The 25,812-nt window shown below is 37.2% G+C and overlaps 1 protein-coding gene across 1 annotated transcript; it reads left to right on the top strand.

Moving 5' to 3' along the window:
• Nucleotides 1-7,817: 7,817 nt before the first annotated feature.
• On the top strand, nt 7,818-8,750 carry LOC124976450 (olfactory receptor 4K3-like). The gene has a single exon (XM_047539323.1). It carries the CDS (start codon nt 7,818-7,820, stop codon nt 8,748-8,750), a length of 933 nt encoding a protein of 310 aa, XP_047395279.1.
• The last annotated feature ends 17,062 nt before the right edge of the window (nt 8,751-25,812 follow it).

Below are 25,812 nucleotides of genomic sequence, written 5' to 3' on the forward strand. Positions count from 1 at the left end.
TTTTTACCCTGTATGCATGCATGCATGATTACACTACTTTTGTGTCTGCAAAATTTTCAGCCTGTGGAAGGAGAAATTGTGCTCCAATTGGGTACAATTTTTCGGAATGCATTCTACTGTCATATATAACTAATTGGAAATGATTAAAAATAATTTTTTTAACAAAAAATATGTAAAAATACAGTTCATTGAGAGAAAAAATATGATAGGAAGGTAAAAGAAAGTTTAGAGGTAAAGAGAGAACAAGAGAATTTGTCGATTACAGGAAGAAGAAAGGAGAGAAACCACAATAAGGGAAACAAACAATAGCAAAACAAAACAAAAATTCCTAACCTTCAGAAGACAAGACAAAGAGAAAAAATTATAGATGCTAAAAATGAGAAAAAAGAAACAAGTGTAGATAGAAATATCTCTGTCTATGTATTTACACACACACACACACACACACACACACACACACACACCCCTATATGGTATACATCCACAAACCAATCAACACTGCAAGAATACCAAAAAAAAAAAAAAAAGAAAAAGAAAAAAAAAAGAAAAAAGGAAAAAGGAAAATGATTCTTAATGGAAAATGAAGGATTTTCTCCACTGAGGTGGCAAAACTGTCACTGAGGATGGAGGATCACTGTAAATTCCCATTGTCTTTCTTTTCATTTCTTCTTGGGCTATGTACGCTTTAGCGCAAGTGCTAGGAGTTGTTAAACTCTTTCTCTTTGTTTTGCTCACTGAGCCACCAACTGGAATGACCTAAATGATAGAGACTTTAACTGTCCATTATTAAATTTTGGTGATTTCCTGCTCTTATCCACCTTGCTGATAAGCAGTATCCTGCTCTTTGCATGAAGAACCACAGAAACCTGGAAATGCACCCTTCCTCTAATTCTCTATCTTGAATTTCCAGCACCTCTTCTTAATAAAGTAATTACCTTAGAATTATTTCCTTGGTTATTAATATAAATTAAATTTCATTGTATGAATAATAACAAATGTAAACCAACACAAAGTATGAGTAATACCTCTCAAAGAGAGTCGAGAGAGTTAGAAGACCTGGGTTGTGGGATAATCAACAGTGCTGGGATTAATGAAAAATGAAGGAATTGTCTCCATTGAGTCACAGTGGTCAAAACTGACAGAGGATGGAGGATCACTGTGAATGCCCAACTGTTCTTCTTTTCATTTCTTCTTGGACTTTGTCATCTGATGTGTCCTGTTGGGAGTAGGCTGTGCTCTATGAACATGTTCATTAAATTTCTTTTACTTCACTAGGAAAAACTGGATGCTTTTACATTGAAATTATCTAATTCAAATCTTATGTTGTCAACTTTGCCATGTAGCAATTCTATTTGTGATAGGACATGTCAGGTTTTACACAGCATCATGATAAGCCTATATTGATTTAGAGAAAACTTCTGAATGAGTTGAGTTGCACCAATATATTGATAGATATGCTTATGAACATCATTTCATGTATATATTGGCCATGCACTTCATCTTCATGAATATAATTCTTAAAAGAACTTATATCATTAAATAAACCATTTGACTTAGGAAACCCACTTTTAGTCATTTACCTAAGTAAAAGAAAACCATATGTATCGTAAGTCCATGAGTAGTCACACAATTTTAAAATTAGCCACTATATATTGGATATTACCTTAATGTCCTAAAATGGGAAATGAATAAGCAACCATGCATGCAATGGAATGTGACTCACCAATGAATATAAATCACTAACACATACAAACACATAATTGAATCTCAAGTGAAGAAACCTAGATTCAAAAGGGAACACTCTGGATGGTTCTGGAAATCCAAACCACAATGAGAAAAAATTAAAAAAAACCCCTTATACTTGTTACAATTTCTGTTATTAAAAAAGAGATAGAGATATAAAATGGTTCACAGTGGTGCATATCTGTGATCCCAGGTACTTGGAAGGTGAGGCAGGAGGATTCCAAGTACCAAGTCAGGCTGGGCAAATTAGGGAGACCATATGTTAAAACAAAATTTCTGGTGTAGAGGACTTCCCTGGCATGCTCAGTGCCCTGGGTTCAATCCTCAGTACCACCAGAAGAAAAGAAAGACAAAGAGGAAGAGGGAGGGAGGGGAGAGAGAGAGAGAGAGAGAGAGAGAGAGAGAGAGAGAGAGAGAGAGAGAGAGAGAGAGAGGGAGAGGAGGATCAAGTTCTGTTGAGGATGTGAAAAGAGAACTCTTGGATATAACTGGTAGGCATCAAAGCTTGGGGGATTATAAAAAATTAGAAGCAGGACTACTATATGATATAGCAACCATTATTGTATAAATATGCCAAGAAAGGAAATAAGCATCTCCAAGAGATATCTGTTTCCATATTCATTGAAGCATTATCTGCAATAACCATTGTATTGTTAACCTATGTCCATCAGTGGATTTATGAATAAAGAAAATGTGGCACATATAAATACAGTGGATTGCTATTGAGCATGTTTAAAGGATGTAATTGTGACAATGTAGATGAAACTGGAGGTCATTATGCTAAATAAAATAAATCAGAATTAGAAAGAAAACTAACATATGATCTCTTTTATATGAAGAAACTTTAACAAACAAGTTCAATAAATAGCAACAGAGGGGAAATGGATTACCAAAGCAGAGTTGGAGAGGAAATAGGTAGAGGTGGATGATATTTTAAAATGTATTATTAGGATGAATAAATCTACAGAAGTCATGTATTGCATGAAGACTATAGTTTATAATTTGGTATTGCATGCTGAAAATTTGCTGGAGATTTTTAAGTGCTCTCACCACACAAGCACACATAGCTTCTCCATAAAGTGATGGATAATGTTAATTTGAGTACAGAAAACATTTCACTACCAATATGGATATCAAAATATCATGCTGTGCACTTTAAATAGATACAATAAAAGCACACTTAAAAACTAAAAGAAAGGCAAAACTGTAGGAACAAAATATCAGAATCTTAGTTGTCTGAGTTGGGGTGTAGGGCTTGGTTGACTATAAGGTACCTCAAAAAAGTTTGGGGCTTAGTGGGACTGTTGTGTGTCTGGATGGCATGATGGTTTTCCAAATGTTATATGTGTAACTCTGGAGCTCTGGACTTAAAACTTTTCATGTTATTACATGTATATTATATCATAACAAAAATAAAAATATTACATTATCAATTACAAACATTTACACACTGCAAGTTATCACTTTATTGCATCACTAAGGTCTGATGACTTCTCCAAGGTTCCCAGAAATCCTATACTCCCTCCAATTCTCCTCTAAACCAATGTCCTTACCCAGGCGCTGCCTCTCATAGCTCCTTCACTTCACAGCTATGAGACATGCACAGCCACGAAGCCTCATTTATGCATTTTCACATCTGTGAGAGTCCAAGGATCTCGTGATTGAATGAGGCAGTACCAGGAAGGGTTTGCAGTCCCAGCCTGCAAGAAAGCCTCTAGTCTTTAGGTTCTCTGACTGAGATGCCTCAGGTTACAATAATGGATGGTAGAGCAAATAAGTTCATGTGAAGATGAGAAAACAAATGACAGTAGTAAGGAAACAATGATAGAGAATGAGGGAGAGATGAGGGAGGAGGGCAACTGGAATAGGAAAAAAAACATGCAAAAGGCAGGTGATAATCACACATTTGACATTGAATTAGTTGAAAATTAAAATGGCAAACCAAGAAACACAAGGAAAAAAATCTCCTTTGATGAATTTATGTTCAGCAGTCCCCCTGTCCAGGAAGGATGCATTCCATGATCCACAGCAGGTGTCTGAAACCAGCAAACCCTCACATGAATGCTTTCTCCTGTACATACTCACCTATGATAGAGTTTAATTTACTCGATGAGATTAGCAACAATAACTAATGCAGAGCAATTGTCGCAGTGCACTGCAGTGGTGAGCTGGCCTCTCTCCTCTCCCCGTGAAGTGTCCACTGTCTTGTACTCACCTTTCTTTTAGGTCATAGTTTGTAGTGGGTAATTAAGACTGTGGAAAGTGAAATTGTGGCTAAGTAAGGACAACTGTATATACACTTCTCATTATTTATAGAAGTATTTAACAGATGACTTTACTCCAAGCTGGGAAGTAATAACTGCATTTGGCATATATAATGGCTGCATATAATTAATGTGCACAGTGTGATGAGTTTGACCTGTGCACACACCTGAGAGATTGTGACCACAACCAAGATAATACACTTATCCAGCACTTGCCAGAGTTTTGTTAGGTTCCTTTGGGTTTGTTGATATTTTATATGGTATTGTGGGTTGCAGGGGGCACTAATTTTTGTTCTTTTGCTATTTGGATTTTGGGTTCCCTTGTAGGAACTCAACATGTGATCTACTCTCTTAAAAGATATTCAAGTGTATGATGACATATTATTTAATCTAGGCATAATGTTGTATGGTAGATCTCCAGGACTCATCCATCTGGCATAATTAAATCTTTATAGTCATTGAATGCCTCCCTTCCATCCTCCCCAGGTCCTGGACACCACTATCCTGTGCTCCACTTCTATGAGTTTCACCATTTGAGATTCCTCACATAAATGGAATCATGCAGCATTTGACCTTCTGTGATTTTAGAACAATGCCCTTAAGACCATCCATGTTGTTAGAAATGACAGGAAAGAATACTCCATTACATGTATACACATTTTCTTTACTGATTCATCTGTCTGTGAACACTTAGATTCCATATTTTGGCTATTGAGAGTAATACCTCAAACTACATAGAAAATCAAATATTTCTTCAAATTACTGATTCCATTTTCTTTGGATATATGTTTACTGAAGAGACTGCTGGGTCTTAGGATAATTCTATTTTTAATGTTTCAGGAATATCTGCACTGTTTATCATAACTGCTGTACCATTTCACATGGCAACCAACAATGTACAATTTCTCCATATCCTGGCAAAAACATTTTACCATTTATTTAAACTTTCTTTTCTTACATTTTAACTTGGTCTAACTTGCACCCAGCATTGAAAAGGGTGCAGTATCACATGATGTCTCCAAATCAGGGAAGGCTGGAAGATAAAGATCCCCAAGGAGCATGAAAGCAAAAAGTCTCTCCACATACTTGGCACATTTAAAAGCAGAACTGAAAGTCTCTAGCTGGAGTCTACTCTTCACAGTGTGTATACACCATGCCACGGTGCACACACTGTCACCTACACAGGTCACTGCAGAAAGCTAACTGGACTTGGCTTGAGATGTAAGGTAGAATCTAGTGTAAGCCTTGTCATCCAGCGAGGATCTGGTTTCAGAAGGGCTCAAATTGTCTTGATTTTAAACTTCTACTGCATCCCATCTACTAATTTAAGATAGTTTTTGGTTTTTGTTAAGTTTTTCCACAGCTGAATCTGTTATTTAGTTGATATGCTATCTAAAAATATTACAAGTCTTTTTTTTTTTTTTCCAGCTAATCCCTGAGACTTTTGGACTCTTTACAGCAGTTTCACAAAGTAACAGAAGACAAAGTCCTTCTACACGCTTACAAACTCCCAGACACCCAGGTTTGGGAAGCTGGATTACAGGTGATTTAATTTACTCTAATATTTCCTAATTCTTACAGATTTTGACTCTTCTATCTTTTGTTCAAGGCACAAAAAGCTGCTGAAATGATCAGGCATTATTATTAATATGATAAATATAGTCTAGTTGAAGAGAAATGATGAAATTGAAATTATTTTAATATAAACATGAATTTCCCTACTTCTACTGGCAATTTGTTTTACTTAAAAAAATAAATTTTTAATTGAAAATTTTATTTTTATTTTGATTATCTCTTCATAGGATAAAAATATTATTCCACAAATCATTAATTATTAATTTTCTTAGTCCTCTCAAAAGTGAAGATGTCTATAAAAGCCATGTCTAGCATGGAATTTATATTGGAGTTAGACAGACATCAGTATCTATATCAGCTTTGCCATTCTCTAGCTCTATGATGGGAATATCAACTTTTACCATCTGCAAAATGGCAATAAATGTTGTTATTATTAAAGTATGATTCTTTCAATGTGCTTAATACACAGCTGGCATATAACATCTGTTAATTTTTGACTTTTGAATCTTCCAGTTTCTAGCCTAAAATGGCAAGGGAAGTAAACAAAAATTGAGATGGAAGAATTCAAGGAAAGAAAGGGAGAAAAAAAAAAAGAAAACAAGAAAGGTAGTGAGGAAAGGAGAGAAGGAAGGAAGGAGGACAGGAGAGGGAAGCAGGGAGAGAAGAAAGAAGGAAGGAATTAGAAAATGTACTTGGGGCTTTCTGGCTTATAAATATTTCAAGGAGAGAAACTGAAATAATATAGTTAAATAGTTTAAAAACAAATGAGTTACAATTTTATTATATCCCATGAAGGGCTAGCTGTCATATAACTATCATTTAAACTTAGATGATACCTGTCTTACCAATAAGAGCCAAGAGTCCATCAAGGTGTGACATTAGGGGCACTGCTCAGGCAAAGTCACATGCAGTTTTGAACAAATACGTTCTCATGGAGAAATTCGAAGTGTGAAGAAATACAATATATAATGATACTAATGTGCTCTCAGTATCTAGGGTCACTTTTGGAACCTAAACCCCCTATTTAAAATGATTTGATGAACAGTTTTTCCCACAGTTTGCAATAGGCTTTGGTTCAATTCATTCTCCTTCTACAGATACATTTAGTGGTACATTTATGTCCAAGAAATAGATTTGTGCATCTAAAATATATCTACATTGTTGTTCTGGATTCACTCTGGTAAGATAAAAAGACTCCAAATATATTTTACAGCTGTGCATTGAAGACTAGTCTCTCTTGCAGAAGAGGCAGATTCATGACTTGGAGAAACATTTATGGGGATGATTTATTATAGACATTTTAAATCAGAATATTCATTTTTGATAGCCGTGTATTTCACTTCTGAAGGATAAAGTTTTTGACCTGCATTTCTTTCTTTTTGTCACACTTCACTTCAAATGTCTCCAGTTTATTTTATGTCAAGTATGCCTTCAAAAGCTCTTTAAAAAGACAGTGGAAATAATTGCATTAAAAATCTATTGAAACTTCATTCTGAGTTAGAAAACTATTACGAATTAATTTTGTGCATATGGAAAACATGTGCAAAATATAAATTTTGACCTAGGATACTTTGTAATCATACATCAGAATGACCTGTAGGAATGCATTGAGTAAGAAATACAACTTACTTCTCATTTCCTCATACTCTAATATGTAGATATCAACCCCCTCAAGGATGTGAACTACCCCACTTCCTTTGATGTGTAAGATGGAGTGAGGTTTCCAATGAGGCACACTGAAGCATTATTATTTCTTTGAGTCTTCAAAAACTTCTTTCATTTGCTCAGCAAATAAATCCTGGGAGTATAGGAAGATCAAGATACAATAATGAATGAGTAACTTCACTGTCTAACCAATCTCCCAAGATTTCTTCTACTCTTCCCTTCCTCCCTTATCACAAATACCTGATTGAGTCTAGCCTCTAATCATCAGTCAAAATGTAGCCACTTCCTTCCATCTCCTTTCTCTTTCTTCCACCAAAAGGACTGTTGTAATGTTTGTCCTGCCTTTCTATATTTCCGTAGCCCCCTGCTTAGCCACAAGTCTGTGCATACATCTAAATTCAAGAAATATTTATTCTAAACCTCAAGTTAGTACAATGCTAAGATTTCCACTTTGTGCATGAGATGTAGTTACCTGAGCACTGCAAGCTGAACATTAAGTCTTTGTTTCTGTTCTACAAGTTCTTAGTGCATCTCTTTCTCTTTGGATCCCATTAGAACAGAAAATGCTAAATGGAAGAAGCAAACCGGTCTGTGGTGCATGAGTTCATTTTTCAGGGACTTTGTAACTCAAAGGAGCTGCAGATCTTCCTCTTCCTGTCATTCTCCATACTCTACCTGATGACTGTGGTGGGCAACCTCTTTGTCGTGCTACTAATCATCACTGACCCCCATCTCCATTCCCCCATGTACTTCCTGTTGGCTAATCTCTCCTTTGTTGACTTCTGCCTTTCCTCAGTCACCACCCCTAAACTGACCACAGACCTCCTAAAGGACAAGAAGACCATTTCCTTTGGGGGTTGCATGAGCCAGATCCTCTGTGTGCATTTCTTTGGAGGAGGTGAGATGGTGCTTCTTGTGACAATGGCCTATGACCGTTATGTGGCCATCTGCAAACCACTCCATTACTCCAGCATCATGGACAGACAAAAGTGCATCTGGCTAGTTCTGATATCATGGATCATTGGCTTCTTGCATGCCATGAGTCAACTGTTTTTGATTTTGGAGCTGCCCTTCTGTGGTCCCAGAGTAGTGGACAGCTTTTTCTGTGATATTCCTTTAGTGCTTAAATTAGCCTGCATGGACACTAATACTTTGGGAATGCTGATAAATGCAGACAGTGGTATTTTGGCAACAACTTGCTTCATTGTTTTGCTGATCTCCTATACCTATATCCTAGTAACTGTGCGCCTTCGCTCTGAAGGGGGTGCCTCAAAGGCACTCTCTACCTGTACTTCCCACATCACAGTGGTGGTGTTGTTCTTTGGACCCTGCATCTTCATCTATCTGTGGCCAGTCAGCATCACTTGGGTGGACAAGTTTCTAGCTGTGTTTTACACAGTAATCACTCCTCTCCTGAATCCAGCTATTTACACACTGAGAAATAACCATATTAAGAAAGCTGTAAACAAACTGGTGAATCAGCATGTGAAATCCATGGAATAATAGGTCTCATGTAATCAAGAAATCCATTGTGTGCAGCCTGATTTGTCTACATTTTGGTCTGTAAATTAAATTGTACTGTATATATGTCTCATTCTTATTTTTGAGCTTTGAGTGCTCAGAGACATATGGTTAGTGGTTTTTCCATTAAGAAAATATGTTTAAAATCCAATACTTAGATTCTGACTACTTGGAGGGAATAATAACTCTATATCAATATCCCTTCTTTAAGTTGGGCCTGGTGGCACACACCTGTAACCCCAGCGGCTTGGGAGGCTGAGGCAGAGGGATTGGTAGTTCAAAGCCAGTCTCAGCAATGGCAAGACACTAGCAACTAAGTGAGATCCTGTCTCTAAATAAAATTACAAAATAGGGCTGGGGATGTGGCTTGGTGGTTAGATGACTCTGAGTTCAATCCCTAGTACCCCCCAAAAAATCCCTTTGTATAAGTTCAAAGATTATTAAAATGACAGCTATAAAAATTCCAACTATTTATTAAATACTACCTATGTTCTCAACACAGAGAATATATTTGACATAGATTATATAGTACTTACCAAATCTCTATGAATTAGTTATTATTTCTGTTTTAAAAGTGAAGCATGATTGCTAGGTATACTGGTGCACAACTGTGATTCCATCTGCTTGGGAGGCTGAGGCTGGAGGATCACAAGTTCAAGATAAGACTCAGAAATTTGGAGAGGTCCTAAGACACTTCGTGAGAACCTGTCTTAAAATAAAAAGTCATTAAAAAGGGATGGGAATGTAGCTCAATGGTTAAGCGCTTCTGGGTTCAATCTCCAGTATTTTACTCCCAATTTTTAAATAAATTCAGCATGATGATAGTGGTATGTATCAATAGAAAATGTGTCACATTTCTGTAATATAACTTAAAACCTTTAAGCTCTAAGGGAGGGTCCCATTACACTTGTATGCATGTTTCTAAAAGCTATTTTATGTTCCATGCAATTCAAAGGAATCAAAGAAATTTTTTTCTTCAAGAACAAGGAAGGTAGTAAATGAACTTATTAGAACTCTCCAATATGGTTATGGACTATCATCCACTCATAGTCTCTTTCTAAGGACGCTATCCATGTTTATTTAAACATGATTTCCCCTCATTATTTAATGCATAAAATTAAATTTTCATTTGATGTAAACTGAAAAATTCCAGTATGACATATTCATCCTAATTCTAAGCTAGGGATGATACTAAAGACATTTGAGTTGTCTTCTCCCACTTGGAGAACAAAATGATAAAAGGCGAAAGAACAATACCACTCTCTTTGCCCTATGATGTAAATCTTTTACGTTTTCAAGTCTTAATTGTTCATATACATGTGGTTCTCCTTGATTTTTAAATTTTCAAATACCAAGGGAGAAGAATTTGCAATCCTTAGTTATTTCTTGTCTTGTCTTTCTTATTTTTACAATTGCAGTTTTCCTTACATGCAATAATTGACATAATGCAGGATGAAGAAGGAGGGAGTTGTACTGTTTCAAAGCAAAATAAATTTAGACTGTTGATACCAAAGGCAAAGAGTAAATAAATTACCCATTTAATTTCTCCAGTTTGATTAGCTAAATGATTATGTGGTATTGCACTGGACAAATTTTCAATTTTGCATTCATACCTGACAACAACCCCCACTATGAAAACAACTAGATAACTAGATAAACACACATGTACAGCACTTGCAATATGTGTGTCTATACCTATATGTACACATTGATGTATGTATATATACAATATTTTCTATATTTTGTAAAATCATTATTCATGTAGTAGTGATAAAACTATTTTACGATATATAGTAACATGACTTTATTACTACCTAGACATAGATAGTAAAATACAAATTACAATATATATGTGTATACACACACACACACACACACACACACACACACAAGCAACACTCGTCATATTGTCTGTGCTTACTGCCCTCAGAGTAAAAATCCTATCTCCTGGACCCTAAAGCAACATTACTGCACTGGCTCAGCAGGTTGTTGCCAAGAGTTAGTTTTGCCCTGAGGAGAGACTCTGATACAAACCTGCTGGGAATTGTGTTGCATAGGAAAATCAGAGTGCAGTGAGAGGAGGAGGGGAGTGGAAGGTGCTTGCCTTTGCAATCAGTAGTTCAGGGATGCCACTACCAGAGGCTGGGGCAGTGAAGAGTTGCTTCTGATTTCCCACCTGGTAGGCAGTTCTGGGACCATCAGAATCAGGGCAGCAAACAATTACATGAAAAACTCTCGAAATTTCTAGCCACCAGGGAAATACAGATCAAAACTACACCATGAGATTTCATATTACCCCACTTAGAATGACAAGCATCAAGAATGTAAATACAATAAATGCTGGGAAAATGGCAGGGAAGAACACTTATACACTGTTGGAAGAGATGTAGGTTAGTAGAGCCCCTATGTAAATTAGTATGGAGGTTCCTCTAAAGACAAGGAATGTGACCACCATATGTCACACTGCTCAGATATACCCCTTCTCAGCATTTACCCAAAAGAACTAAAGTCAGCATACTACAGAGATATACGTGGATCCTTGTTTACAGCGGCACAATTCACAATAGCCAAGTTATAGAACCAGCCTAGGTGTTGGTCCACAGATGAATAAAGAAAATGTGGTATATATGCAACAGAGTTTTATTCAGTCATGAAGAACAAAATTACATCATTCACAGAAAGCCAATGGAATTGGAGAGAATGATGTTAAATGAAATAAGCCAGACACAGACACTCAAGGGTCATATTTTTTCACTCATAGGTAGAGCCTAGAGAGAAAATGAGGATAAAAAGGATTTAATGAAAATAGAAGAAAGACCAGTAAAGAAGAGGAAGCAAAACAGAGGGATGGAGGAGGGAAGGCAGGGTGAGGTCCTGGAGAATGAAATTGATCAAAGTATATTACGTGCAAATATGAACATGCCACAGTGAAACCCACTGTTCTGCAAGATTATTATGCACCAATAAAAAAATAAAAAAAAAGGAATCATGGACAGCAGGTCACATGGCTTCCACCACTCTCGCCTGACTCCTCCAGTTATTTCCTGACTCTATGGCCTCTCTCCATCTGCAGGGACTTCTGGGGAAACAGCCCTTAGCTGACATTAGCCCTGCCCTCAGAGAGTGCTGACCAGAAAGCTCCAGGGAGAAACAGTATCTGTGGGGCTCCACTTCTCACAAAGCTCATTCCAGCATGCAAAGCAGCTGGTAGGAATCCAAAGAGCTTCAGCTGCAAATCACTCTTGCTGGTCAAAAAGCAAGTACCACAAAGGAACGAAGAGGTGGGTGCCAACCCCCAGGCTTTGCTCTGTCTACTGAGTGCACGACCCAAGAAAACTCAGGAAAGCTTTGATCGGGATAGGTGGCGAGCATCCACTCTCACCCCTCATTCAAGCACCCGAGTGGGGAGGACACTTTTATTTTTATTAATACTTATTTTGTTGTTGTCGTTCTCTCTACTCCTTCCCTCCCCCCTCTTTCTTTCTTTCTTTCTTTCTTTCTTTCTTTCTTTCTTTCTTTCTTTCTTTCTTTCTTTCTTTCTCTTTCTTTCTTTTCTTTCTCTTTCTTTCTCTTTTCTTTCTTACCATATATATCTCTTCTATTCCCCTTTCCTTTTTAATCTTTCTTTTTTATACTACCATATGATCCAGCTATAAAACTTCTGGTTGTATACTAAAAGGAAATAGGTCAGCATAAAAAAAGAGATACTTATATACCCATGTTTATTGACACACTCTTCACAATAGCCAACAGATGCAACCAGCCAAGTTCCCATCTACAGAAGAATAAAGGAGATCTTAGTTATATACATATTGGGAGTACTATTCAGCCATAAGGAATGAAATCACACCCTTTATAGCAAAATGAATGGAACACATTAAATAAAAGAAGTCAGATACAGAAAGACAAGTTCCCTGTATTTTCTCTCATATATGGAAACTAACAAACAAAAAAGATCTAAAAGGGAACAGGTGGAGTGTGGAGTGTAGGAGGAGATAGAGAGAGAGAGGAGGGACAAAGGTAGAAGGATTTGACCAAGGCACCAATATGCATGTATGCAAATGTCACAGTGAAGCCCATTAACTTGTACAATTAATATGTGCTATTAATGAAACAAATACTCCAGAGAAAAGATTTAAAATCGAACTATCATTAAAATACTTTTTGCCTGGAAAAATAAAACAAAATAAAATTCAATACATCAACAAAACCAGTTCATTATTTCAAAAGATAACCAAACTGATCAAACATTAGCAAAACTGATCAAGAAGAAAATGAGCAAGGCATACATAATCAAAGTCAGGAATGAAAAATGCCATTCTAAGATGCTTTCATTCTTACATATCTTACAAGGTGATGTGTGAACAAGTTCATACCAAATATTTGAATGTTTACATATAATGGAAAATTTTACTATTACAAAACTTCCTAAAGTCAGAACATCTTAGTGTGTTGTATCTGTTAATGAATATACCTTGCAATTAAAGAATCTGTTGTCCCAATTATTACTGACTCATCTCAAAAGCTGTGTGTTCATAGTCGGCTGCCTGATGGGAACCACACTTCTGTTTCCTCTCTGGCTCCCTTTGTGCTTGGACAACAGGTGCACTCCATGAGACTACCAGACTGAGAAGCAGGAGAGGACTAACTCTCCACTTGCCACTTCTTGGGAGCTTTCCCTCTGCCTGCTGTGCCCTGCGTGTCTAAGAAATAGCTCACTGTGGCCAGAAGTGAGTTCAGGCTGGAAATTTCTAAAAGCCTCATCCTGTTCCCTTGAAGACAACAGCACTAGAATGTGGCACCCTGTGTTTAGATTCCTCAGTCTCAGGCTTCATTGCCCCTCTGAGTTCAGAGAAAATAACAGCAGAGAATCTTGCTCTCTCCCAAAGATCTGGATTTCATTCCTATGGGAATCCTTTGCTAAATCACTGAATTTCACTCGATTTTAGACACAAGACTATTATCAGAAAGCTTTGCTGGCAAGGATGTGGAGAAAAGGGAATCCTGGCAAACGGTGGGTAAGAATGTAATTTAGTACAGCCATTATGGAAACAGTGTGGAGATTCCTCACAAAAGTAAAAATAGATCTACGATATGATCCAAAAATGAAAGCATTATGTCAGAGAATCCATACTCTTGTTTATCCCCTTGCTAGTCAGGAGAGTCAAGTGATGGAAACAATCTAAGTGTCCATCATTTGATGATAGATAAAACTGGGAACATACAAACAATGGAATACATTTTGGTCATAAAAAAGATGAAATCTTTTTGCAAGAATTTAGGAAGATCTAGAGAGTATTATGTCAAGTGAAATAATGCACAAAAATATAAATAATAAAGCATCTCACATGGGATTTGGGAAAGTTGATCTCATAGATGTTCACAGTAGACAGATGGCAAGGAGTGTCGTAGAGACTAGGGTAAGGAAAGGGTGGGGAGAGGTTGCCTGGAGGGTCCTAAGTCACAGATATGGGAAGAAGAAGTTCTTGTGTCACTGCAAATAACAATAACATACCTCATATTTCACAAAAGTAGAAGAAGGGGTTTTAGAAGTTCTTACCATAAAGAAATGATAAATGCTTGAAGAGAGATAGTTTAACCTGATTGGAACTTTATACAATGTACGCCTCTATCAAATATCATAACTGCCTCTTTAAATTTTTAAGCATCAGTTTAAAGTAAATTTGTTTTTAAAATCACTGAATTTCAATATTCCTCATTTCTTTCCTTTGTTCCCCCAGCCCTAGGGATGGTCGCTTCGTGACTTGCTGAGGATCCAAGTTCATTGATAATTAAAGCAAGGCTCGCGATGGCATGGAGACTCCTGACACCATCAAGGTGACTCTGGAGGTTTTCCCGCACTACTTTATAGCAGATACAACCGAATACTTAACTCTAACCATATCTGTGACACCACTTTCAGGTAGTTTACCTTGTCACGCTACTTTTTAAATTCTATTCTAATTAATTGCATAAACAGACATTTCCACACTCTTAGTCCATAGATTCCAGGCTGATTAGAAAACTAGATATATAATGTATATCCTGCTAAAAGGATTTCATTCATTAAAATATTCCATCTCTTTTTAATAGTAATAACATCACAAGACTTAATTAGCATGTTTTCAAGAGATTTGACCAAGTCATTTCTATCTTTCCTTTTATAGCTTTTCTTTTTGGCAAGACATCCATGAGATGTGGAGAACGTGAGAACCTGTCAGACCAGCTGGTAATTCTTTTTGCAGATCATTTACTCAACTAACATAAATTTGACATCAAACTTTATAGGCCATTCATGAAGAAAAAAACAATAAATGAACCAAAACAAAAACAACCAACCAATGAAACAAATGAATAAATAAAAAATCCCAGAAACTGAAACAATACATTTTAATAATTTTATGTTATATAAAGATTAAATTTATATCTGAAGTGAAAGGTTAATTTACCATTTGGAGTAAATCACAGGATATGAATAAAAAGAATCTTGCATATCCCAATAAATATAGAAACATGCAATGAATAAAATCTAATACAGGTTTATGCTAAAACTCTTAGAAATGAAGGCATAGAATGAAAATTCACCAAAGTGATAAAGGATATTTATAAAATATCTCTAACACAAGTTATATTTAATGATAAAATATTGGACGTTTTCTCCCTGTAAAAAAGGAATGAGAAGACATTCTTCTTTAAACACTGCATTTCTAATTTACTGCAAGGACTGAACAGTTAAATAGGGTAATAATTAATAAAATGTATAAAATAATAGAAATCAACCACTGTTCTCCACAGACAATATTTTTCTTCAAAACTAGACATCCCTTCCATAGACCGCTCAAGTGTCAGAGAGTCGGCCTATTCCTGATAACTTTTAGCACATAATATTTCCTGTTTTCCTCAGGAAAAGATGGCAGCTATGATGAAGTGCAGAGTGAAAACAGATGGAAAGGTAGGTTACAGAGTGTTTTAGAAGCAAAGGGATATTAGCAAATAGAGTTGGGCCTCTGTTCAAACAAAGCCAAGAGTGGGAGCTCCAACAACAATTCAATTGAATGACGTGGGATCGCAATGCAGCCGGAAGGGAGGAGCTGGCCCTGTGTCAGGAGCAGCCACGCTAGACCCCTCAAGACACCCCCTGCTCCAAGGGATGAGGCTGCTGGCAGCATCCAGTTGTCGCCACTGCAGTTTCCAGAGCAGCACTCACAGGAGCATCCCTGTCCCTTTTGCTCCCATCCAGTGACTGGCAGAAGTGAGTGTGCCAGAGCCTGGGCATTTCCACCCAAGGCAGAACTCCTCTAAGGGCCAGCCTTTGCCTGGGAGCTCCCATCAACCTGGGCAGGACTCCCTCAGAGCTGGGCTGCAGTCTGAGGCGATTCCACTCCATTCTCTTTCCTTTCCCCAGTTCTTGTAAAGAACTACTTGGGTGTATTTTTTCAATGTTAATATTCATTGATCTATTTATTTAAAAATTAAATGCATAATGTAGAATTACTAATGTTAATGGGAAAACACGGTGTTTCGATATATATAATGTATTGTGCAATACTGAAAACAGTGTATACACACCATCTTCTCAAACATTTCTGTATAATGAAAACTAAAATATCTTCTTTTTAAAATATACAATAAATCTTATGTGTATCTAAAAAGAACAAATAAATTATAAAACAGATATGCAATACATTGCTATCATTATCTAGTCACCCTGCTTGGTGTGCAACTTGGTGCCCACTGATAAACACCTCCCAGTCCCCTTTCCTCGGCTCTCCCAGCCTCTGGGAGCCATCATGTCACTCACAACTTCCTGATATCCACTTTTTAGGTTCCTCATGTGCATTGTACTTATCTTCTGTGCCTGGCTTATTTAATTTAACATAATGAGGAGTTAGTTCATCCATATTATTTCAAATTGACAGGATTTCTATCATTTTATGGCTAAATAATATTCCATTGCCATCATGTACCCATCTTCTTTATCTGTTCATCAGCTGGTGGTCACTTAGGTGGTTTCTGCCTCTTGGCTATTGTGACTAGTGCTGAAATAAACTTGGAAGAGAAGAGGTTTCTTCCACATACTGACTTCACTTCCTGTGGATCAATACCCAATAGTGGGACTGTTGGATCACATGGTAGTTCTGTTTTTAATTTTCTGAGGAACCTCCGTACCTTTTCCCACAACGGCTGTGCTAACGTACATTTCTACCAACAGTGTGTGAAGATTCCTTCTTCTAACTTCCTTGCCAGCACTTATGTTCTGTCTCTTTGATGACAGTCATTGTCACTAGACAGATGCTGGCATTTGTTATGGATGCATTCTCTGCCCACTCCTGCTCCCTTCTCCTGTACTTAAATGCCTGTCAGCTTTTTCCTTTTCAGGTATTTCAAAAATAAATCATCTGTCAAGACTCCTATGACACTAATGCATGATTTGTGACACAATAGTGACAGGAGTAGCGGACATTTCAGTTTCTGAAGAACGTATCCAAAAATTGATTCTTTAAGCAATCAAGCAGTTTGCCTCAGATATGAAATCAGCTTTCCTATTCCATTATTATGATAACTTGAAAGACTGTGTGACAATATGTATCAAGTTAGTCCAGGGAAAGTAGGAGCTGCACCACTAGAAGCAAAAGGTCACTGACTTTGAAAGTATATCATATGTACAGAGAACAGTGAGGACAAAATTTACACTTAATGGTTCTCGGAGGGATGGGGAGAGCTGAAATTATATTTCTATGAAGAAGAAAACATTTACAAAGCTTGCAACAAAGGCTGCAGGGATATAAAATACTTCTTTCTTTGAAAAATAGTTTATGAATTTTATTTAATATTAACATATGAATACAAGTATTTATATTTCTAATGTATTGGTCAAGAAAACAGATTAATTTTTCTGACTTGAATCAAGTTCTTACCAGCAGCCTAGCCAAGGGACCCTGCTTGGATCCCAGTTGGCCACATTTTCATAAGAAATGGGCCAGTGATAGAAAAAAGGAAAATGGATTTTATGCAATTTGATAAAATGAAGTTTATGTAATTTGATTGCTTCTCCCCAGGTATCATGAAAGCAGGTGCCATTTATAGAAATAAAAGCCAGGTGGTAAAGGTGCATAGTTTCCCTAGGTTGTGTTAGTCTGTGTCAGTCATATTTTCTTGGCATCTATTCTCAGCTGGAAAAAGTCCTTAATCTCAGTGTGAGGAGGTTAAAGAATAAAAGCAAAATGGAACTTTTGATTTTGAAGGATTTTGTTTCAAAATCAGTATGGATAACAAATATTGTAATTATATATAAATATTGCCTCTCCTTTGGTTATGGTTGCTATTGCTAATATAAGAAAAGTAGTCGATAAATACTGTATCCTTAATTCAATAATTCTGGGTTTACTGTGTTTCTTTCTTGCATTTAGATCTAATAATTTAGGAAATCACATCTATGCATTATTTAATTTTACATAGAAAAATGCTTTACTGCCCATATACTATTTCTGTACATATTCTCTCTATTCTCAACACTCCTATATTTCTCAAATCCTAATTCATCATTCCTCAAAACCATAAGTGAATTAAGGGGACATTGTAGCATTTTGGTCCTTAATCTGATATTAATTCCAAACAGATATAATTAGCGTTTTTTGGTAACTTTAAAAAATCCAATAAGCATTAAATGTCTAATGTAAGAAAGTCTTTTTAGAGTCACAGAATTACTGCTTATCACAGGGAATTGGTCAGTTTCCATTTTACTCAATTCTGCAGCTAACGACCCTTAACCCTTGGAGAAAAGAACGTGCAGAGAAACCTGAGTTTCTGCAGAAAGCCAACACACAGGGAGATATTGGTCATTATTCCAGTCCTGATAATTGGTTCCATTCCTAAAGATAAGAACTCTTTATAGCTGTGGGTCTCGAGAGGTAATGATGACTCTAACGAGGAGCAATTCTCTCTGTGTTTCCCCTGCCATGCAGCTGCTGAGGTGAGCCCTGCTGGCACAGGTAGGTGGGGTGCCCATTCCTTCATTCTTCAGCATCAGGTTGCATTATTACCCCCACATCCTTTTTTGCTCCGCATGTCTAGTTTTCATCCTGTCTCCACTTTTCTTTATTAGCTCACTTCATTGAATGATTTCTACTCAATTAATTTTGTGTCCTCTGGTCTTTCCTCATAGTTGAAATAATATATGAGATGAACTCAAAATATTCTTCAGAGCTATGATACTTTTAAACAATATGTGAAATACTTTGTTCTTCCATCCCTTCTCTCTGTCTGAAGTCTAGGATCATAAAAACTAAAGCAGTCTCTGTATCTTGGCTATCACCTCCTTACTGATGCAACATTAAAACACATGCTCTTTTATTTTTGTCACATCCATTCAATCACTGTCCCCACTGTGAACAACTCTTTACTAAATATTATCAAAATTATCATGATGGATAACACTCATAGGACTTGCTGTGTGCCAAAGTATTCCATGACATTTAACATGGAAATGGCTCCATATAACTTTTCCTTTTCCTTCCATTAATTTTGATACATCTTGTTATGGAGAAAAAACAGGTATAAAGTTGTTGAAATCCAACAACCCTTAGAAAATTTTAATTAACTTAAATTTTGACTCATAGAAGATACTATCCAGTCCACCCCCATAAAAATTATAATTTCCTTGAATTACTGATATTATTTCCATGCTCATTAAGATGGACTTAAGAATAATTCATAAAGCCTGTATAAGAATTCATCCATTTACTTACCTGACTGATTAACTTTTAAGCAATTGGTTTCCACTTAGTATTAGAAGAATACAAATAATATATCAATCCTTTCGATACATATTTTGTTTGTCTGTTTTTTCTTTTTTTTTCACTCTCATTATTTTTTTTATTTTTTTATTTTTTTTATAATTTTTTTATTGTATACAAATGGGATACATGTTCTTTTTCTATTTGTACATAGAGTCAAGGCATACCATTTGTGTAATCATATGTTTACATAGGGCAATGATGTTTATTTTTTTTTTCCTTCCCCCCACCCCTCCCACCCCTCTTTTCCCTCTATACAGTCCTTCTTTCCTTCATTCTTACCGCTCTCCTTATCCCTAACCCTAAACCTAACCCTAAACCTAATGCTAACCCCTCCCACCCCCCATTATATGTCCTCATCTGCTTATCAGCGAGATCATTCGTCCTTTAGTTTTTTGAGATTGGCTTATCTCACTTAGCATGATATTCTCCAATTTCATCCATTTGCCTACAAATGCCATAATTTTATCATTCTTCATTGTGGAGTAATATTCCATTGTATATATATGCCACAGTTTCTTTATCCATTCATCAACTGAAGGGCATCTAGGTTGGTTCCATAATCTGGCTATGGTGAATTGAGCAGCAATGAACATTGATGTGGCTGTATCTCTGTAGTATGATGATTTTAAGTCCTTTGGGTATAGGCCAAGGAGTGGGATAGCTGGGTCAAATGGTGTTTCCATTCCAAGCTTTCTGAGGAATCTCCACACTGCTTTCCAGAGTGGCTGCACTAATTTGCAACCCCACCAGCAATGTATGAGTGTTCCTTTTTCACCACATCCTCGCCAACACCTATTGTTGCTTGTATTCTTGATAATCGCCATTCTAATTGGGGTGAGATGAAATTATAGGGTAGTTTTGATTTGCATTTCCCTTATTACTAGGAATGTTGAACATTTTTTCATATATCTGTTGATTACTTGTACATCTTCTTCTGTGAAGTGTCTGTTCATTTCCTTAGCCCATTTGTTGATTGGATTATTTGTATTCTGGTGTAGAGTTTTTTGAGTTCTTTATAGATTCTGTAAATTAGCGCTCTATCTGAGGTATGGTTGGCAAAGATATTCTCCCACTCTGTAGGCTCTCTCTTCACATTTCTGATAGTTTCCTTTGCTGAGAGAAAGCTTTTTAGTTTGAATCTATCCCAGTTGTTGATTCTTGCTTTTATTTCTTGTGCTATGGGAGTCCTGTTAAGGAAGTCTGATCATAAGCCAACCAGTTGAAGATTTGGACCTACTTTTTCTTCTATAGGATGCAGGGTCTCTGGTCTTTCACCTCTTTTGTGAGATTGATTCCCAAGTATTTTATTTTTTTCGATGCTATTGTGAATGGGGTAGTTTTCCTAATTTCTGAATTCATTTATGAGTTCTAAAAGTTTTCTGGTGGAATTTCCAGGTTCCTCTAAATATATAATCATGTCATCAACGAACAGGGATAGTTTGAGTTCTTCTTTTCCTATTCGTATCCCTTTAATTTCTTTGGTTTGTCTGATTGCTCTGGCTAGAGTCTCAAGGACGATGTTGAATAGAAGTGGTGAAAGAGGGCATCCCTGCCTTGTTCCAGTTTTTAGGGGGAACCCTTTCAGTTTTTCACCATTTAGAATGATATTAGCCATGGGCTTAGTGTAGATGGCCATTATAATGTTAAGGAATGTTCCCACTACCCCAGTTTTTTCTAGTGTTTTGAGCATGAAGGGATGCTGTATTTTATCGAATGCTTTTTCTGCATCTATTGCAATAATCATGTGATTCTTAACTTTAAGTCTGTTGATATGGTGAATGACATTTATTGATTTCCGAATGTTGAACCAACCTTGCATCCCTGGGATAAAACCCACTTGATCGTGGTGCACTATCTTTTTAATATATATTTGTATGCGATTTGCTAAAATTTTGTTGAGAATTTCTGCGTTGATGTTCATTAAGGATATTGGTCTGAAATTTTCTTTCCTCGATGTGTCTCTGTCTGGTTTTGGTATCAGGGTGATATTGGCTTCATAGAACGAGTTTGGGAGGGTTCCCTCCTCTTCTATTTCATGGAATAGTTTGAGGAGTATTGGAATGAGCTCTTCTTTAAAGGTTTTGTAGAACTCGGCTGAGAACCCATCTGGTCCTGGACTTTTCTTTGTTGAGAGGCTTTTGATGACCTCTTCTATTTCATTGCTTGAAATTGGTTTATTTAAGTTGTGTATGTCCTCCTCGATCAGTTTAGGTAATTCATATGTCTCTAGAAATTTGTTGATGTCTTCGAGGTTTTCTGTTTTGTTGGAGTATAGATTTTCGAAATAGCTTCTAATTATGTTTTGTATTTCAGTCGTGTCTGTTGTGATGTTTCCTTGTTCATTCCGAATTTTAGTAATTTGAGTTTTCTCCCTCTTTCTCTTTGTTAGTGTGGCTAAGGGTTTATCAATTTTATTTATTTTTTCAAAGAACCAACTATTTATTTTGTTAATTTTTCCAATTGTTTCTTTTGTTTCGATTTCGTTGATTTCGGCTCTGATTTTAACTATTTCCTGTCTTCTACTACTTTAGGTATTGGTCTGCTCTTCTTTTTCTAGCAGTTTGAGCTGTAGTGTTAAGTTGTTTATTTGTTGATTTCTACTTCTTTTTTTGAATGTGCCCCATGAAATAAATCTTCCTCTAAGTACTGCTTTCATAGTGTCCCAGAGATTTTGATATGATGTGTCTTTGTTCTCGTTTACTTCTAAGAATTTTTTTATTCCTTTCCTGATGTCTTCTGTTATCCATTCATCATATAATAGTGTACTATTTAATCTCCAGGTATTGGAGAAGTTTCTGTTTTTAATTCTGTCATTTATTTCTAATTTCAATCCATTATGATCTGATAGAGTACAAGGTAGTATCTCTATCTTCTTGTATTTACTAACAGTAGCTTTGTGGCATAAAATATGGTCTATTTTAGAGAAGGATCCATGTGCTGCTGAGAAGAAAGTGTATTCGTTCTTTGTTGGATGGTATATTCTATATATGTCCGTTAAGTCTAAATTGTTGATTGTGTTGTTGAGATCTATAGTTTCTTTATTCAATTTTTGTTTGGACGATCTATCCAGTGGTGAGAGAGGTGTGTTAAAATCGCCTAGTATTATTGTGTTGTGGTCTATTTGATTTCTGGAATTGAGAAGGATTTGTTTGATGTACGTGGATGAGCCAATGTTCGGGGCATAGATATTTATGATTGTTATGTCTTGCTGATTTATGCTTCCCTTAAGCAGCATGTAATGTCCTTCTTTATCCCTTCTGACTAGTTTTGGTTTGAAGTCCACATTTTCTGAAATGAGGATGGATACTCCAGCTATTTTGCTGTGTCCGTGTGCATGGTATGTTTTTCCCCATCCTTTCACCTTTAGTCTATGGGTTTCTCTTTCTATGAGATGAGTCTCTTGCAGGCAGCATATTGTTGTATTTTTCTTTTTAATCCAATCTCCCAGTCTATGTCTTTTGATTGATGAAATCAGGCCATTAACATTCAGGGTTATTATTGTGATATGATTTGTATTCCCAGTCAATTGACTCATATTTGTTTTTGACATGATTTGGTTTCTCCTTTATTTGGCTATTCCTTTAGACTAGCGCCTCCTGTTGCTGATTTGCATCGTTGTTTTTCATCTCTTCCTCATGGAATATTTTGCTGAGAATGTTCTGTAATGCTTGCTTTCTTTTTGTAAATTCCTTTAGCTTTTGTTTATCATGGAAGGATCTTATTTCATCGTCAAATTTGAAGGTAAGTTTTGCTGGGTATAAGATTCTTGGTTGGCATCCGTTTTCTTTCAGGGCTTGGTATATGTTGTTCCAGGCCCTTCTAGCTTTCAGGGTGTGGATCGAAAAATCTGCTGATATTCTTATTGGTTTCCCTCTGAATGTAATTTGATTCTTTTCTCTCGCGGCCTTTAAAATTCTGTCTTTATTTTGTATGTTAGGTATTTTCATAATAATGTGCGTTGGTGTGGGTCTGTTGTAATTTTGTATGTTTGGAGTTCTATAAGCCTCTTGCACTTGGTTTTCCATTTCATTCTTCAGATTTGGGAAATTTTCTGATATTTCATTGAATAGATTGTTCATTCCTTTGGTTTGTTTCTCTAAGCCTTCCTCAATCCCAATAATTCTTAAATTCAGCCTTTTCATGATATCCCATAATTCTTGTAGATTCTGTTCATGATTTCTTACCATCTTCTCTGTTTGGCCAACTTTGTTTTCAAGATTAAATAATTTTTCTTCAATGTCTGAGGTTCTGTCTTCCAGGTGTTCTATCCTATTGGTTATGCTTTCTATGGAGTTTTTAACTTGGTTTATTGTTTCCTTCATTTCATGTATTTCAGTTTGTTTTTTTTCCAGTATCTCTAACTCTTTATTGAAATGATCTCTTGCTTCCCGTATTTGGTCTTTTAACTGTTGATTGGTGTGAGCATTTAATGCCTGCATTTGCTCTTTCATCTCCTCCTTCAATGCCTGCATTTGCTCTTTCATCTCCTCATTAGATTCCCTGATCGTTTTAATTACGTACATTCTGAACTCCCTTTCTGACATTTCTTCTGCTGTGCTGTCATTGGGTTTTATTGATGTAGTATCTAGGTTTGTTTGGGACATTTTCTTCCCTTGTTTTCTCATATTGGTCAGCTGTCAGTGGGACCCTGAGATATTGCAGTTTTCCGCTAGTGGCTTATAGTGTCCCGGTAGATTTCCAGTGTATCACCTCCCAGCCTTCAGTAGCCTGATGTCTTGGAGGAATCTGATAATGCAGTGCATCCGAAGAAAACTGCCCCTAGCCCCCTACTGGTTCCACGGTTTGGAACTGGCTCTGTGCGGAAAGGCTCTCACTGTGGGCCTGCACTGTGCAGCTGGCCGTGTGGGAGGAGCCCACTGCCAGAGTGTGGAAGGCTACCTTGGGAAGACTCTAGCTGCCCTGCCCAGCTCCGATAAGCCACCTCTATCTGGGCCTGCCACCCGGGCTGAGCTTTACCCAGTGGGCAGACTCACCTGTGGCTCTATTTCAGTCCGAGTCTCTCAATGCCTCCCCTTCTTAACTCCTGGTTTCTGGAGCGACTGGGGGTGCAGTCACCCTCTAGGCCGCCATCTTGGATCGCCCCGTGAAGAGAGCCTGCAACCAGAGAGGGCATAGCCGCCTGAAGAGGTCTCTGGCTGCCCTGCCTTGATCCCAGAGGCTGCTTGCGGATCAAAGCTCTCCGTTGGTTCGGGGGCTTGTGGCTGGTTCTATGTAGAAAACCTCTCACTGGGCGGTCTGGTCTGAGAAGCTAGCCTTGAAAGGCACCTCCCACCGCAGGGGTCCAGGCTACTTGGGGAAGTCTCTGGTTGTCCTATCCTGGTCCCTGAAGCTGCTTGCGTGCCAGAGTACGCTGCGCTGTGCTGGCTCTGGGACTTGGAGCTTGTTCTGGTCAGAAAGGCTCTCGCTAGCGGGCCTGTTCTGAGAACCGGGAGAAGCTGGCTGTGTGGGCGGGGCCCACCTCCGGAGTGCGCAGGGCTGCATGTGACTCTATTTCAGTCCGAGTCTCTCAATGCCTCCCCTTCTTAACTCCTGGGTTCTGGAGCAACTGGGGGTGCAGTCACCCTCTAGGCCGCCATCTTGGATCGCCCTGTGAAGAGAGCCTCTGTCTGTTTTTTTCGTTAAAGTTTATTCCATGACAGTGGCCAGTTGGGTCACAGCTAAGAGTGATGGCTCTCACCACATCACCTTTGCAGGGAGCCCACACTTCACCTTCCCCTTAGCTGGACTGACAGCTTCTGAATTTGGAGTTAACTTAGAAAGGCCTTCACTTCAAGGTTTATAAAGTCAATGCACACACATTTTACAAAAATTTGATACCTAAAGTTTTACTTTAAAGCCTTCTATATATACATCCTGATCTTATTTTGTATAAGACATATTGTAATGCTTGTATAATTGTGTGTGTCTGATATTGATAAGAATGATTAATTCTGGAATAGTATAACTTCTAAATAAGCTTTCATTTTGCTGCTTAATCATAATATCTTCTTTGTCTTGTACTAAATTTCCTAATGTGCATCTAATTCTAGACTTATTTTTACATATTCTCTTCAATTTAATCAAATTATCATGCCTTAATGATTGTAGTTTATGATATAGTCTGATTTTCTTTAATGAAAGCATCTAGTTCCTCCTCCAACTCCCTTTATGTTTCTTTTTCATACTTTCCCTGATTTTGAAGTGGATTTTGGTTCACTTTACATTGTTCCATTAGGTATCCACTG

The sequence above is a fragment of the Sciurus carolinensis genome, chromosome 2 (assembly GCF_902686445.1).
Source record: "Sciurus carolinensis chromosome 2, mSciCar1.2, whole genome shotgun sequence".
In the NCBI taxonomy this organism is placed as follows: domain Eukaryota; kingdom Metazoa; phylum Chordata; class Mammalia; order Rodentia; family Sciuridae; genus Sciurus; species Sciurus carolinensis.